Here is a 16,952-nt window from a genome sequence, read left to right as displayed (position 1 = left end):
GGTAAAATTTGCCTCTGTGGATGATACACTTATTGACTCAAAAAAATCGAAGAGAATCAACCAAAAAACATATAAACAAAAAGAGAATTCAAGATAAGGTATCTGAGTACAAAAACCAACATAACAACAACCACCAACAGCTTTCAAATATACATCTAACAAGAAATTATGTTGGAAAAGATCCCATTTAAACTGTAAAAAAAATAATAATAACAGGTAAACATCCTAAACTTGAAAAAAAGTTTAGCAAGAAATGAACAGTATCTTTAAGGGCACAAAAGAGTACAGGAAAAATATAAAGGCATCTCTCCTTCTTAGATAAGAAGATTCAGTAGTATGATGCGGTCAACTTTCCCTAATTAAGATATATATATGGGGCACCTGGGTGGCTCATTCGTTTAAGTGTCTGACTCTTGGCTTCCGCTCAGATCATGACCTCACAGTTCATGAGTTCGAGCTCCGCATCGCATCAGCCTGCGCTGACAGTGCAGAGCCTGCTTGGGATTCTCACCCACCCTCTCTCTCTGCCCCTCCTCTCCTCAAAATAAAAAAATAAACTTAAAAAAAAAGATATAAATTTAATGTGATCTAAATAAAAATACTAGCAGGATTTTTTATAAACTGCCAAACTGATTCTAAAGAGCAAATGGAAAAAGTAAAAAGCAAGAATATTCAGGAAGAATTCTAGAAAAGGAGAGTGATAAGGGGGAAGACTAAACCATTAGATATGAAAACAAGTATAAATGTGTGATACTGGTCAAGTGTAGACATTAGTGCACTGGAATAGAAAATCTGTATACAAATCCAAATACATATAGGAGCAGAGTAAATTTGTTGTCCATATATCCGTACCAAAGGAAATTCTAAAAGAGGCTCTTTAGGCAGAAGGAAAAAAAAATCCCAGATCAAAATAACAGAATGGTGTAGATTTGCCCAGTGGGGAGTTAGACACCTCTCAAGCTCAGCTTTGGCCCTTTCAAAGCTCAACAAAAACTACTTGCAGATTGCTGAAAGTTCTCTCTCATGCCTGCACATTTGAATATGCTGTTCTTTGGGTCCAAAATGCCTTTTCCCACGTCCCCATCTGCCAAACCAATACTTAACCTTCAAAAAAGTTCAGGAGTCATTCTGTGCAGTAGTGTTTCTTTGAGAGGAGACAAGAGTATGTGCAGTGTCTCCTAAGTGTTGACTTTTCTCCAGTTTCTTGCATCTCCATTTTGTTCTCCATCTGTTATTTGCTTTTTACAACATGGCCAGAGGAATGTTGCTTAAAATATAGATCTGGTCATGTCTGTCTCCTGCTCAAAAATATTTGATGTCTACTAAATGCCTGTGTATCTATAAAATAAAGTATGAACTTCTTGGACATGGAAGGCATTCAAGGCCTTCCAGGCTTGAACTCCAATCCACTTTGCTCACCTCAGATCTACTGTAGATGCCTTGTACTCTACTCTAGGGTAACCCAACCCCCTCACCATTCCTTAGTTCTCTCGGCGGCCCCTCGTTCACCCAAAAGTTTCTGCCTGATTTGCCCTCCCTCCCTCTACCCACCCCACCTCCATCTTTCCAACCCATTCAGATCTTTCAAAGCTCTGTTCTCAATGAAGCTCACTAAGAATTCATGATTCATGGGGCGCCTGGGTGGCTCAGTCAGTTAAGCGTTCTACTTTGTCTCAGGTCATGATCTCACAGTTCGTGGGTTCAAGCCCCGCATTGGGCTCTGTGCTGACAGCTCAGAGCCTGGAGCCTGCTTTGGATTCTGTGTCTCCCTCTCTCTCTGCCCCTCCTCCACTCATGCTCTGTCTCTCTCTCTCTCTCAAGAGTGAATAAACATCAAGAAATATTTTTTTAATAAGCAAATAGAAATTAAAAAAAGAATTAATGACTCATGGGGCACCTGGATGGCTCAGCTGGTCAAGCCATTGACTCTTGATTTTGGCTCAGGTCATGATCTCATGGTTGCTGAGATCGAACCCCACGTCAGGCTCTTCACTGACAGCCTGGAGCCTGCTTGGGATTCTCTTCCTCCCTCTCTCTCTGCCCCTCCCCTGTTTGCTCTTTCTCTCTCAAACCAAATAAATAAACATTACAAAAAAGAATTAATACTTCATTCCTGAGCTTGCATAATTAGCATTTATTTCATTATGGGTCTATATGTCTTTCACTAGTCTATAATGTTCGTGAAGTCAGAGCTGTGTCTTACTAGTTTGTTTCATCCTCCTACCGTTTAATACACTGCTTATGGGGTGCTGTGGTGGCTCAATGTGTTAAGTGTCCAACTCTCGATTTTGGCTCAGGCCATGATCTCATGGCTCGTGAGTTCGAGCCCCACATGGAACTCTGTACTGACAGCATGGAGCCTGCTTGGGATTCTCTCTCTCTCTCTCTCTCTCTCTGCCCCTCCCCTCCTCACACTCGCTCTCTCCTTCTCAAAATAAATAAATACTTTTTTATAAATGTACTGCTTACAACAGGGTAATAAATATTTACACACAAAAATAATTTTTGTATAGAATGAAATAAAATAGTGCCTGATGCATGGTAAGTATTGAATAAATGCAAACTCTAGTGGTGATATTAGGTTCTCAATAAACATTTTGAAAATGTGAAAAATGGCAAAACGTGTTGTGCTGATTTATTATTAGCCAGCCACAGTCTTTTAGAGTTAATACTGCTTGGAAATCATTATAAGAGTTTCCTCTTTTGATGACAGCAAACGTTTAAGTTGTAGAACTTCAGAAAGAGCCTTAAGGTATTTTTCAAGACTCAGGTTCATGTATCATTAACCTGGTTCCCTCACAGATAGAATTATATACTGAAGTCTCCTTATATCCATGGAATTCCCAAAATTTACAAGTCCTTAGTAGACAGTAAGCACTTCATAAATGTTGGCTGAAGAAATGAACAAATGAGTGAATTAGGATGAACTGTTTATGTGACAGTCACTCCAAGCAAACCGGGAGCACACCAAATATTAAGGAATATGTGAGTTTTGTGGGGTTTTTTTGGTCACCTTTTTGTTTCCAGCACCTAGCACAGTATCTGCCACAAAATGAATATTTACTAAATAGGTATTTATTAAATTAGAGACAGATAAATACTTGGTTTACTTTAAAAATGCAAAGAAGGCATATTTCTAATATCACATAAACTTGTACCAAAGATTTATGAATATATTTATGAATTGGGGTGGAAAACATAGAAATTTCTACCTTCTGGATACAAAAGAAGTGAATTTGGAGACTGAGACGTCAGGTCACCTTAGTCCTTTAGATGGTTAAAGCAAACTAGTCCCTGTGAATAAGAATCTATCTAAAGATCTCTAGCCTCAGACTATTTGCACAGCATCAGCCCCACGACAACAGTCAGAGCAGGCTGTGGTCATATCTCTTAGCTGAGGAAGGTACACTTGTTAGGAAAATTGCTACTGTGGCCACAATGAAAAATAAAGGCCTTGGGTGGAGGGAGGGAAAGTAGTAGGAGTGTCACTCAAAGCACAAACAAACCGGGAAACTGATTGGACAATCTCTATATTGCTACATCTGCTTCAAGACAGGCACACCAACTCCCTTCCAAAGTACATCAGTATTTTGCACCATCGTAGAAGGAATGGAAAAGCAGGATGAGGTTGGCTGGTTGAAGTCACATCTTGGGGAAACTGGCCAGGTTGGCAATGCCACAAGCGTTGTTCTTATTCCGAGCCATGAGGATATAGCCTTTGTTTCCCCAGTTTTCTCCCCAGCTGTGGGATCAATGAAGGAAAATATTTAGTACCCTCAGTGTATTTATTCGTTAAAACACTTAACTGACTATTGAGCTAGGTACTGGTAGTATAAAAAATAAATAAAAGTTTTTACCTTTGAAGAGTTTAAAGTAAAGGAATAAAGACATAATGCTATAGGCCTCAAAGGTATGAGAGATCGCTTGTGATCAAGGGATGAAGACCTAATGAAAGAGGTGGCATTTAAAGTAGGCCCAGGAGCCGCTGGATGGCTCAGTCAGTTAAGCGTCTCACTTCAGCTCAGGTCATGATCTCACGGTTCATGGGTTCAAGCCCCGTGTCAGGCTCTGTGCTGATAGCTGAGAGCTGTGAACTCCCCAGACTCTAGGACTCCTGCTCCCTGGAGGGTGCCAAGGACAGCAAGTTTAGTTAGTGCTGCTGCCAGGCTAGTATTGGCCAGTGAGGAAAGGAAATGTATAATTCTCATAAGTTTCCCCCCCAAAGTCACAAGGGGCTGAAGAGAAAAGGGGAGCTGAAATACCCTGTAGTTTTATTTCTTCCCAACAATAGGGAAGGAAACATTAAATGCTGCTGTTGTTGTTCTCATACCTACTTTCTGAAAAGTCTTTCTCTTCACATGCTTCAAAATGTTGGGCCATTTTTTATACGTGTTATCCTAAGTGTATATGGAAGGGCACAAAGTTGCACAGGAGGATATTAAACCTCTACTTGGTTCCCTACTGCTTTCAGACATGCTGATGATGGAAAGCTCCCTAAGAAATTGGTCACATTATAGAAAAAAGAAAGAAAAAACTACATAATTCCAGACCTCCTCCTGGTTTCCTGTGCTCCTGGATGTTCTGGTTAGTTAGGTCTGCCTATCTGAGGGGGCCGTGAGATCACCAAAGGCAGACGTCCTGTTCACTTGTGTATGACTAAGCATCCCGCATGTGGAGCACCTGCCCGACACACACTGTATTACCGTCTGGACATTAAATGTTAGAATTAATAGCCTCTAACTGGGAAGGGAGAACTAAAAAGTCTGAGACAACTTTCTCGAGTGAGAGCAAGGAATGCTGGGAAGTTGGAAACTAGGTTGAGCATTAACAGAGTGATTCAGTGACAAACTTAGTGTCCCCATCATTACCTGTTTTTAATTATCCAGTGCTTGTTTCCTTTCTGGATCCCATATCCCACTGCCAAAACCGCATGGTTCAGATTATCGCTATTACAGTTTTCATCGTAGTACACACCTAGGAAACAAACTGTAGAGGTGAAGCTTTCTGCAGGCCAAGGATCCCCCCGTGGGGTCTCCCAGTCTAGGAGACCCTCTGCAAAATCCTGCCCAGCCAGGAGGACTGACGACAGAGATGCACGGTGGCAGCTGTGTTTCCCTCCAGGAGACTCAGTCTAAATATGGAAACTAAGTACTCCAAATGCTCGGTGGCCTTCGAGAAGCTGCCGAGCCTGCATGACATGAGGTGGGTGATTGTGCTCTGCGGGAACAGCTCCTTACCTTTGCTGTAAAACTGGAAGGAGGTCAGGCTTGCATCAATGGCCACAGAGATGGGTCCCACTCGGGCCACTGCCCTCTTCAGGGCTTTCTCGTTCCCCTCAGGGATCTCTCTGTACCCTCTGCACTTAGCTGCCTTGCCTGTTGGGTTGTACATACAACTTTCATCCTGGAAAAAACAAGGTTAAAATAGGACTAGGACAAAGCAACAGGCCAGAAACTGGTAAGTGAGAATCTCCACCAATGCTTTGATGTTGGTGAACTGACTGGGATGGCCGACTTAGAGTCTTTAGAGAGGGTCTGTCCTCTCCTTACCATTTTATTTTATTTTATTTTTTAACATTTATTTATTTTTGAGAGACAGAGCGTGAGTGGGGGAGGTGCAGAGAGAGAGGGAGACACAGAATCCGAAGCAGGCTCCAGGCTCTGAGCTGTCAGCACAGAGCCTGATGCAGGGCTCAAATTCACAGACCGTGAGATCATGACCTGAGCTGAAGTCGGAAGCTCAACTGACTGAGCCACCCAGGCGCCCCTCCTTACCATTTTAGACAACTATAAAAAAGAATATGAAAAGTGGATACCTTGCACATCCACAAAAATCAGCTCTAGGTTTTTTAAAGCATAAATGTGAAAGGAAACACTGTAAAACTTAAGAGAGAACATTTTTATTCCCTCAGGGTAGAGAGAGAGATCTGAAATAAGTTGTTTTTAAAGGCACAAATCATCTTCTGGCCATGTAGTATGTGTGAGCCTCAGAGGGCAGGGAGGGACCAGCTGCTGTGTGGGGAGGAGGCCAAGGCCAAGACCCAGCTGGGAGGAAGACCTGGGCCTTATACACATATACTGGGGGGGCTAGTGTGAGGCAGAGTTTTGGCTGGTGCTCTCATGAGAGACTTTGGTAAAACCACAAAACATGACACTAAAACATATTGAGGAACTTGGCAATTTTGCCTGTGAATTTCTAACACTGTGCTTTGGAGGTCTAGTTAACAATGATATGTTTCACTGGCAAGCCACAGTTACAAAATCTAATGGCAACCCATGTCAACATGGTATATTCTTTTTGGCAATTCATTTTCCTCAGACTACCTTTTCAAAACCCTAAAACTGAATCTATAAGAACATATTATCAAATTATTAACAATAATGGCAGGATGTGACATGACATTCTAAGACTACAGTAGTCTCCTTTCTTAATTTCTCAGGATTCCCTTGTTCTCTGCCATATAATCCAAACCCCCAAGATTCAGAATATTAAAAATGGAATATGTGTCTTATATGGCAAATTCTTCATTTTAATTGATTATGAGACCAAAATCATTCCACGTTGCCCTCAAATACTAAAGAGATCATTTGTGGGGGCAGGCTAGCAGAAATTAGAAGTCAGATGCTCTTTCTTTAAAAATTTTTTTAAGTTTATTTGAGAATGACAAGAGAATGAGTGGGGGAGGGGCAGAACGAGAGAGACAGAGACAGAGAGAATTCCAAGTAGGCTCTACACTGTTAGCGCTGAGCCCAGTGTGGGGCCTGAACTCACAAACATTGAGATCATGACCTGAGCCAAAACCAAGAGTCAGATACTTAACTAACTGAGCCACCCACGTGCACCAAGAAGTCAAATGTTCTTTCTATTCCAAAATAAGGTTTATTATATGATTTTCATTCATTCAAATTATTTCAACTCTCTGAGCTATTAAACTGCCTCTCAAAAAACTCGTTAATATAGTACAAAATAAATAAGGTATCAATGGATAATGATCGACTATTAGTTCTGATAGTATTTAATTTCTTTTTCTTTAATATAGTTATACAATCCTTTAAGTTGGCTGCCTGGGTTAATCAACATGGAAAAAATTGTAAACATAAGCCTGGTTTGGGGTGTTTTTGTTTTTGTTTTGTGTATACTCTTGGGATTTAACTTTTTGATATCAAGTGACAACAAAACTGTGTCAAAAGAGTATTTGAGAATTTAAAAAGAGTATTTTGCCATGTTCGGGTTATCTCACTAATTGGTCTGAAGTATTCAGAATTTAAAAGCCAATCTGCTAGGGCAGATTTAGTGCGGTGTCCTCAAGTTAGCACCTTATAGTAAGTAGCAGCCCAAGTTCAAACATGGACTTGGGATCCAGGAGTTCTAAAAATTGTATACAGATGAAAGAATTTTTTTTTTTTCAGGTACAACCTCTAATTTATCTGCCTTATATACCTGACAGCTAAAAAACCACAGCATGGAATAGTAATGGGCTGAAATGTACAGATTAATGTACTGTTTTGATATGGCCAATGTCATGAAGATATGTTGAAGTGACCATACTTGTTGAGTATCCAGTGAAATGGATTTGTTCAGTCATTCACATTAATGAGCATTTTATTGCAACAGACATCGTTTTAGATGACTAAACACTAATGAATAAAATTCACTGCTACTGGATTTTTTAAAGGCACAAATTGCAGAGGAAAACAATCATTTTACTAGACTGAAATGAAGAACTTTTCAAAGTTGAAAGATATAAAGAGAATAAAGAGACAAATGTTCACCTACAACACACACTGTATTAGTATCTAGATTTCTTTTTAAAATTCCTAAAAATCAGGACACATGGCTGGCTCAGTCAGTTAAGTGTCTGACTCTTGGTTTTGGCTCAGGTCATGATCTCACAGTTCGTGTATTCGAACCAACCATTGGGTTCTGCAGCTGGCAGCACAGAGCCTGCTTGGGGTTCTCTCTCTTCCCTCCCTCTGTCCCTCCCCTGCTCACACTGTCTCTGTCTCTCTCAAAAGAATAAATAAATAAGTAAACTTTAAAAAAATTCCTAAAAATCAGTGAGAAAGAGCAAAATAACCTAATAAAAATGTGCCAAAAATATAAACAGTCAATTCACTAAAGAAGAAAGGCAGATGGCTAGATAAACATACTGATGAAGATGGGACTCCAAGGGAATTCTTACATACTTCAGGTGGGAACATCAATGTTTCAAAATACCTTGGTAAACAATTTGTCATGACTTAGTCAAGTTGAAGACGCATGTATCCCAAGACTCAGACAATTCTGTTCCAAGGTATTATAAAGTTGTTGTTGTTGTTGTTGTTTTAATGTTTATTTATTTATTTTTGAGAGAGAGAGAGCACAAAGAGGGGAGAGGCAGAGGGGGGGAGACACAGAATCGGAAGCAGGCTCCAGGCTCCGAGCTGTCAGCACAGAGCCTGACGCGGGGCTTGAACCCACGAATTGTGTGATCATGACCTGAGCCGGAGTCAGACGCTTAACTGACTGAGGCACCCAGGTGCCCCAAGGTATTATATTCTACTAAAGACATTTTTGCACATTTGCACAGAAGATATGCTGAGCGTGTTTGCAGATGAACAGATATGGTAGATCAATCTTGGCGCTGCTACGTGACTAGTGCTATGAATTTGATCATCTGTTTTCTCTCTTTCAGTGTCAATTTCCTCACCTATAAAGTGAGGATAGGTCTACCTTACATGTCTGTTACGAAGATTAAATGAGAAAATGAACTAAGCATATAGTTTAGTATATAATAGCCATCCTGATTACTCAAACTTGCTATCCCTGCTTCAAAGGCTCCTGTTGCAAAGGCCCTATGTTATATTATCTATCAACCCTATGTATGTACATAAAAGCTCTTAGATTCTCTTCTTTTTAGATAAGAAAGGTCAGCAGACCTTCCTATTCCTAAAGGAGGAAGTGAGTTGAACCCTGAAGTTGCAACAAACATGAAGCAACTTATTTTTTCTCTCATTTTGTACGTCAGTAGTTAACTTACATAATTTGCATAAACATTCCCCAAACTCACACTGAGATTGTGCAAAATAAAGACATGCGATTTGGTAAATTAGCATGTGTGGGTTTGGGGAATCGGTGACGGGAGCAGAGGAGCTGAGTAACAGGTTGCAGAGGACCCCCCAGAAGTCCATGGGGTCACCTGTGCTCTGTCTTCTCTAGGGCAAAGAGGTGGGTAGGGCTGTGGGGCCTAAGGCCCCCAAATCTCCAAAGCTATGGGACTCTCCTTGGCCTTCTATAGGTAATTATCCCATCAGGAAGGCAGGATAGGGGAACAGAAACCAAGATTTACGGGATTATCTCCAGCATAAAATACTCTGCTGGGGAAGGAGGAGCCATTACAGGGAAGTCTCACCTGTCCCACATACGGGTAGGCATCTTCAGAGTCAATGCCCCTGTTTTTCTGCACATACTGGAAGGCATTGGTCATGTAGCCCCCTCCGCAGCCATCATTCTCAGAAACACAATCCACAAGGTTCTGGGGACTCAGATTTAAGAGTTTGCCAGTTTTCTTCTTGAGCTGGCCCTCCAGGGCACCCACAGAGCTAAAAGCCCAACAGGAACCACACTGACCCTGAGGAGCATAACAGAAATTGTCAGTCACTGCTGTTCACGCTTTTTGTTTCTTCTCTCTACACTGTCTGCTGGAGCCCCATATGTGTTACAAATTCCAACACATGTGTGTCCCCTTTTCTGTGAAGGCTTCCTATTTCCCTTCATTTAATATTTGCTGCATGGCTCTATTGCTATTGTTTCCACTGATAACTATTGCTACATTGTCACCATTAGCTGTAGAGGAGCAGGGCACTGACTTTGCAACCCACAAGATATGTGACCTTGGGTAAGTTACTAAGCCTCTCTGTGCCTTAGTTCCTTATCTGTAAAATGTGGATAATAATGTACTTAATTATGGATTATGGAGATTTAAAAAGTTAATTCATGTAAAGGATTTATAAGTTTCTGACATACAACGTCTCAAAAAATGCCATAACTATTAGTATTTGTGCAGCTAGATTGTAGATTTTTCTTTCTTTCCTGTTCTATTTTTGAAGAATGAGGATTTCTGGAGGACATAGGGTATGTCTTGGTTATCTTGAATCTCCACTGGCTAGCACTATACTTGGTCGGTTCTGAAAAAGGTGTGTTTGTTGAATGAGGGTTAAATCAATTCTTCATCTGGCTGATAAAATGATCATTGGGGTTGTGGGAAAACTGGCATTCTCTTGCTGGTAAGAATGTTAATATTGTAAAAAATTTTTTGGAAAGGATTCTCTGTGACCTAGCAATTACAATTTTAGGCTTTATTTTGTATTAATATTTGCACGTTTTCATAAACATATGCACAAGGGTGTTTACAGCAATGCGACTTGTAAAAAAGAAAAAACAGAAACAATATACATGTACAAAAATAGGTGATGACTTAAATAGAATAGGCTATATTCTCTGAGCAGTGGGACACATCCCTTAATTCCTTGCCATCCTCCCAGTTCCCTCCTAGTTAAGAACAAAGACACAGAAATAGGTCATGCCAGCTTACATACCTACATAGGAGAAAGGAGGGTACCTGGTTTTTGACAGGAGTAACATATCCTTTCTTTCGATAATCAATGGAGTCTGGGGCTCTGCTCTCCCAGTCTGGGATATAGAGGGTGTCATTGCTGCGGGAACGAGAGGGGGGTACTTTGAGTCCAGTCATCTTCTGAACCACCTCTTCACTGGTCTGGGACAAAGAACAAAAAGGCCAGCCATAAGCAGGAAACTAAGGCAAACAGGGCAGGTAGGCCAGGAGCTAAGGTTCAACTCACCATGTCCCCCAAGTGGTTCATGGCCAGTTCATATGTGTGGACACCAAGAGAGGCCTCAAGATTATGGATGGAAATATGCTTCAAATTTTTTTCCCATATTAAACGCCGGGAGATTTCATCCACCTAAACAGAACATAGTCAGTACTGGCATGGACTATGTCCTACATACAAAGTAACATAAAAATACTGTGGAGGTTTTTAGGAAAAAAGATGAAATTTACAATCATACAGAGTTTACAGTCTAGTTGGGGAACTGACCATGGGATTATTAAGAGCAGGCAAAAAAAAAAAATGTAAATAAATACAAATAATAGAATGCAAAAGCTCTGGAGAGATGTGTAGAAAAACTGCTTATGGATTAATAGCATTAATCTGAGAAGTCTTCCCCAAAGAGAAATAGGACAATTATAAAGAAAAGGAAGGCTAGAACTTGAGGGAGGGTGAGTGGAAGAGGAGGAATGAAACTGTGTTAAAGAGTTCAAGAACAGGGGTGGGTTTGGCTGGTTGGAGTGGTTAAGGTTTTTAGACTGAAGAAGGGAGTCTGGAAATTAGGAATAGACATCTCGAGTGCCGGCTCCCTGACCATACTCCCCTCCAGGTCCCCAGGCACCTTGTCGTTATACTGCTTCCCATAGGTCTTCTTCCATAGCTCCCATTGTGTGTCCAGTATCGCCTCAGGATATAGAGCAAAGGTCGCTGTGGGCAGCAGCAGTAGAATCTTGAGTCCCCACATCCTGGGAAAGGGGATAATTAGGGGAAGTTCTTCTGTGTGCCAAGGGGTTCACAGCCTGGCTTGGGATGAGGAAACAGCTGGAGCCATATTCCCAGACAGCTGGTTCTTAACCTTTGGGAGTCACAGACTTCTTTGAGAAGCTAATAAAATTTCACAGTCCATCACAGTCCCACTCATCCAAAAAATGCATGCACACACAATTCTGGGAAATTCCTGAACCAAAGAGAAGAACCTCTTCCTTGGGACCATGAGACAAAAGAAAATAATTTATAAGGAAGGGATACAAAGAACTGAGAGTGACCTGTGCATGATAAAACGATATGAAGGGTCTGGGTTTGGACTGAGTGCTGATACATCTGACCTAGGGAGATTCAAAACACACACACACACACACACACACAAAACCAGAAAACCAGAATTAGGCTAGAAAATGGACAATCAGAATGGACTAAGCACCTGCCTCCTCTAATGTCCCCAGCAGACTTGGAGACAGACGAGGTTGGAGGGGGGTTGGAGAATACACAAAGGAGAAATTTCCAGCTAAATTTTGCTGCCTATTTATTTCTTCAAGGCATTATTCACTCCCTTGCCTAAATTCTGATACTTTTTCAGATCTTGCCAGGAGAGGACAAGGAAGTATTTCCTATTCTTTTTGAGATGTTTACTATCTCCTTAGTTATGTATTTCTTCCTCCTTTCTCTTCCTGCTCCCTCCTCAGGCAGGAAACTGTCCTAATCTCAACCAGATGCTATGGGAAGGAGGTTTTCTTTCTTCTTCCTGACAGCAAAAAACCTCTCTGACTGCCTCACAGGACAAAAAGCTTCACAACCAAAGTTTGTCAGAAAAATGTAAGACCCAAAAGCAGTGTTCTACGATCATTAAATTCACAGCTTTTCAGAAGTTTACTCTAGCTTCACTCATTTCTTGCAGCAGCTTGCTTAATTCCATGTTCTCCATTTTAAGAATTTACAGTCTGAAGTAAATTTTTGAATTTACAGTCTAATTTTTGTGCAATCTTTGCAGACTGGCAAAACACTCTAAGATATTTAATATCTGCAGTGTTAAGGGCTTTGAGATGAAGCAGAAAAGTGCCTCTGGGCACCATTCCTCTCCCAGCTAAGTTAACTCTTTTGGTACCTTTGGCTAAAACCGCAAACCCTAAAGGGAGAGGCCACTCCTTGAGGGATAGGTGAAGGATTCCCTATATCCTAGGGTTTCACTAACAACCATGTATACATACATATAAAGCACAGAAGGAATCCTAAAAATTTCCAGCAAATTTTATTTGGCCAGGAAATGACTGAAGGGCATATTGTTGTTTTCACCCACACAACTACAAATTTCACCACAATCTCCAAGTCACTACATCCCTTATACCCCTAAAATGGGCAAAGGAAGGAATGAGAAGTAGAAAATTTTACCTGCTGATGGGGTTCTGTGCTCCGGGCTCCTTTCGACAGGGAAGTGTGGATAATGTGGGTGGATGACTAGGGGTGCTGGATTTATTCCATTAGGATTGCGGAAGTCAGTTCCAGCTGTTGGCTGGAAAATTTGAATAGGGGAGGGAGGCGGGGAAAGAAATGCTGAGAGAAGCAGGGTCGGAGAGGGAAGGAAGCGGCGGATACGCAGTGTTTTTGTGTGCATGTCAAGTATGTGCACCAAAGTGGAAAGTTGCTGGGTATTTAGTTTCTCATGACTGTCTTTGAGGGCAAAAAGACTTCCATACACATTTATTCAAGCTGGGGCTTACCTTCACTTTGATGGTTAATAGGACACAGCCCTGATCTTCTCCATCTTTCTTTATAACATAGTATTTATGGTATTAGGGACTACATCTTTTCCTGCCCTTTTCCTGTTATCTCTCCAACTTCGAAAACTCAGTTTTCAAATTTGTCTGACCTGAGGGTCAGACATCCAGCAAGAATGAAGGAATAAACATGAAAGACTAGAAAAGAGTGTAATGGAAACCACAGGCTCAAAAATCATTTGTATGTTGTAAGTTTGTTGGCTGAAAGTTGTCAATACCTCTCCCAGCCTAATACGGTTTTCTTGAGGAAGGATATGCCCAGAACGCCCAGATGAAGCTGGTTCTGAAAGTAACCCAAACCAGCCCTCCTCGTTATTAATGACAGCACTTGAATCAGTGCATAGCACTGACAAACTCACATGTGACTTCTTTGTTGCTAAAACTCTCAGATGGTAGGATGCCTGAACATTATGTTTCAATTATTAAAATCCCCAATCCAGGACCAGTCATATGAGCTTCTCTAAATGATTCCCCCAACATCCAGGCATGTGACAGATCATAAGAGTCTAGTTCAGTCCCTAAGCCACATCCCCAAATTCCATTTTCTTCCATAAACAGAGGCGGAGGAAGAGGAAAAGATGGTTCTTGGAACAGAAAATACATAGGATAGATTCAGTTTCTAGCTGGATTGCATATAGACCCTCAAGAACACAGGTTTATGCCTGTAAGTTTTAAGATTTGGTAATGAACCACATGATCCTAGAGGGAAACCAAGTCCAGACCTGCATAGTTTAAATTTCCCCATCCCTAATTCCTTTTATTCCAGGAGAGCAAGAGATACTTGGGGAAGGAATCTGATGTGCCATACTGGTCTCGAGTCTCATCTTTGTCCGCTCTGAAGGACATGGGCAATTTCCCAACCCCCATCTCATGGTCAGATGTCCCTGCTGATTTTACTCAGAGTGAGTCAGGATCAGGAGGACAACTAAGGAGTGCTGAGTGATCAGAGGCCTTATGATTTCTGAATCCTGAAATTATAGATACACTGTGCTTTATGTTTGCGTATTTGGAGCTCAAGCTATGGATTCAACTAGTTGTGGGTGGGTATTTGTTGTTCACAAGCTGGAAAAGAATAATAAAGCCGCAATCAAGATCACACAACACAAGAACGTTTACAAAAGGAAAAAATATTTTGTTTTAAAATCTTTGCTACATGTCATTATTTTTGCCACTGTAAAGCTCAGCACAGATGCCAGCAGTACAGAAATGGCCAACAAGAAAAAAAAACAAAAACAAAAACAATCAAAAATAAAACCCTGAAGGAAAAGCAGAAACAAAACCCCAGAGCATCTTCTCCCTCCCCTCTCCTTCCCCAAAAGCCCTATAATAACTGTACAATATTATAGTCCTGATCACATTTAAAAACAATTATTAAAAACAAGGATTCCATTGGAAACTCAACTTTTTGGCTTGTTAAACTGTGATATAAATATATATGTATACGGTATGTGTGCACATAGAATAAAAAAATAAACTGTCTCCTTTTCAACTCCACTACCTGGCACCAGACTGGAGACAAAAGGGAGAGAAACCCAGTAATGATGTTCTCTCAGCCTCTCTAAGGCCATCTATGCCCCTCAGTCTCCTATGGCTACGTTTAATATGTCTTCTCCTTATTAATTCAGTCTTGCACTTAAGATACTGGCCTGAGCCAATTAAAAAAAAAAAAAGTGGCTGATACACATGACTGTTACCTGAGGAAGGTACAGAGAGAGTAGTAACCTGTATCTGCATTTATATGGCTATAGTTAACTCTGTGACCCTGTTAGAATGGGAGTCCAGGCCCCACCTATCACATGGATTCATACTCTTGTATCATAGCAAAATCTAATCTTAAGATTGGAGGGAGCAAAGAGGAAGAACTATAGGTCCAAAACAGACCCAAGTCTCAGTTTCTAGTCAGACGGAACTGGGAATGGGATGAAGGAGGCTACTTTGCAAGACATGGTATTTGGTTTAAACTCCAGCAGTGAAGATTTCCCTGGGACTGCTAATCCAAGAAGTTGAGTTTCCATGCAGAAATAACCTCTACAGAACACACATCATATGTGATTCTGACAGAAAAATGCAGCAAGTATGGCCAAGTATGGGGCTTTTAAAAGGGGGTTATCTTCCCACCCTAAACATCTGTAATGTTTCCAGATCTACTCTATAAGGTGAGAGCACCAAAAGCGGGAATGACCCAGCTTTACTACTAAATATGTTCGATGAGAGACCAACCACATCAAAAGACTTTATATATCTGCTTACAGTTGCATATTGGCTGGGCATAGATGTAAGTGCAGCAAAGACATTTATTTAAATACTCTTTGGCTGCAATACTAAGTGGAAAATACCTAGAAGATTAACTCCTTAGGACTCTTTGAAAATTACATGGAAAAACAAAGATAAAATCTGAGACAAATTTTGCATAACTCCCTAATAGGGAGAAACAGACACAGAAACACACATGTGCACACACATACCGCGTACACACGTGTGCCCACACGCATATGCGTGCGCGTGCGCACACACACACACACACACACACTCTTTCCTTCTCCCTCTCTCACTTCCTCACTCACCAGGCAGCAGAAAGAGCTTATGCTCACTTCCTAAAGCCATACAGGTATATGTAACCTACCATGTTTCATGGTCCTCAGATATGAGGATATTTCTCCTCCCCCTAACCGTATTCAGAATTTCTTTCCAAAACAAACCACAGTATCCAAGGCAAATAATGGATGAATGGATGTCAGGTTCTCTAACCTGCCTATTGACCCTAGCACAAATCATTTCTGCATAAATCTCTGGTCAGGAGGTGTAAGGAAAGGCATTCTTAACTTCACCCAGCCTCAGTTTTTCAAAGATCCCCAAAGCCTTCAGGATTCACCCCATTTCTTCTCAGAGGCAGGAAGGCAAGGAAAGGCCAGAAGGGGAAGGGGCACACATTAGGGGTGAGGGAAGGGAAGGGAGAGGGACTTTTATTCTCTTTACAGGAAGATTTGCTTTTTAAAAACAAACTGTGACTTTCCTCCCCCACCCCTTATCCTCACCCCAATAGTTCTATTCTGAAAAGGAGGGAAACATAGTTAGGTCAGGAAATTCTTCGTTGTTGTAGCTGTTGCTCTGGTCTCCCAGCATGGACAGCATCTCCTAATAAGAGAAAAAAACAAGTCTGGGTCACACACCTTAATAATCCCTTACATGTACTGAGCTTCTTCCCAATATTCTCCTAAACCCAACGCCCCTGGCCCCACAGACACTGTGCCCTGAGCCTTCCCTACTCCCAGCAACTCTCAGACTCCTTTATGACAACTTTGTTTCCCAATCCCTTTTCTGGCTTCTTCCTACAGTTCCACATTTTCCTTCTTTTCTAGTCCTCCCATATTTTCAAAAGGAGAAAAATCTGCTTGCCACATTTCACATAACCCCCTGTGCACATATATGGAGTATCTCTGATCCTATTTGTTTTCCACCAAAACCTGCTTTGCCTCTTTCAACCTCTGTCTTAAACACCTCTTCCTTTGTCCCAAGATTACTCCAATTGCTCTTGCAGTCCCCTCATGACTTAGGTAAATGGGTCTTTAGA

General features: G+C 41.2%; 2 protein-coding genes across 6 annotated transcripts in view; both read right to left on the bottom strand.

Annotated features, from left to right (window-relative positions):
• Nucleotides 1-3,053: 3,053 nt before the first annotated feature.
• On the bottom strand, nt 3,054-13,079 carry CTSK (cathepsin K). The gene is made up of 8 exons (XM_049616350.1): nt 12,996-13,079; nt 11,452-11,575; nt 10,842-10,964; nt 10,601-10,756; nt 9,392-9,610; nt 5,238-5,403; nt 4,869-4,974; nt 3,054-3,742 (listed from the first exon to the last, which is right to left on the bottom strand). The coding sequence occupies exons 2-8, from the start codon at nt 11,572-11,574 to the stop codon at nt 3,643-3,645; spliced, it is 993 nt and encodes a 330-aa protein (XP_049472307.1). The 5' UTR covers nt 11,575; nt 12,996-13,079; the 3' UTR covers nt 3,054-3,642.
• The window catches only part of ARNT (aryl hydrocarbon receptor nuclear translocator), a 79,670-nt gene continuing 74,247 nt past the window's right edge, over nt 11,530-16,952 (bottom strand). For all 5 annotated transcript variants that reach the window (XM_049616343.1, XM_049616345.1, XM_049616346.1 and 2 more), the window contains 2 exons: nt 12,996-16,516; nt 11,530-11,685 (listed from right to left, as the gene is read on the bottom strand). In XM_049616343.1, the coding sequence (XP_049472300.1) occupies nt 16,427-16,516 (90 nt within the window). In that variant the 3' untranslated portion in view covers nt 11,530-11,685; nt 12,996-16,426. The remainder of the gene's footprint in view (nt 11,686-12,995; nt 16,517-16,952) is intronic.

The sequence above is a fragment of the Panthera uncia genome, assembly GCF_023721935.1.
Source record: "Panthera uncia isolate 11264 chromosome C1 unlocalized genomic scaffold, Puncia_PCG_1.0 HiC_scaffold_4, whole genome shotgun sequence".
Lineage (NCBI taxonomy): Eukaryota > Metazoa > Chordata > Mammalia > Carnivora > Felidae > Panthera > Panthera uncia.
Note: the sequence above shows the minus strand (reverse complement) of the source record. Positions and strands in the feature narration are given on the sequence as shown.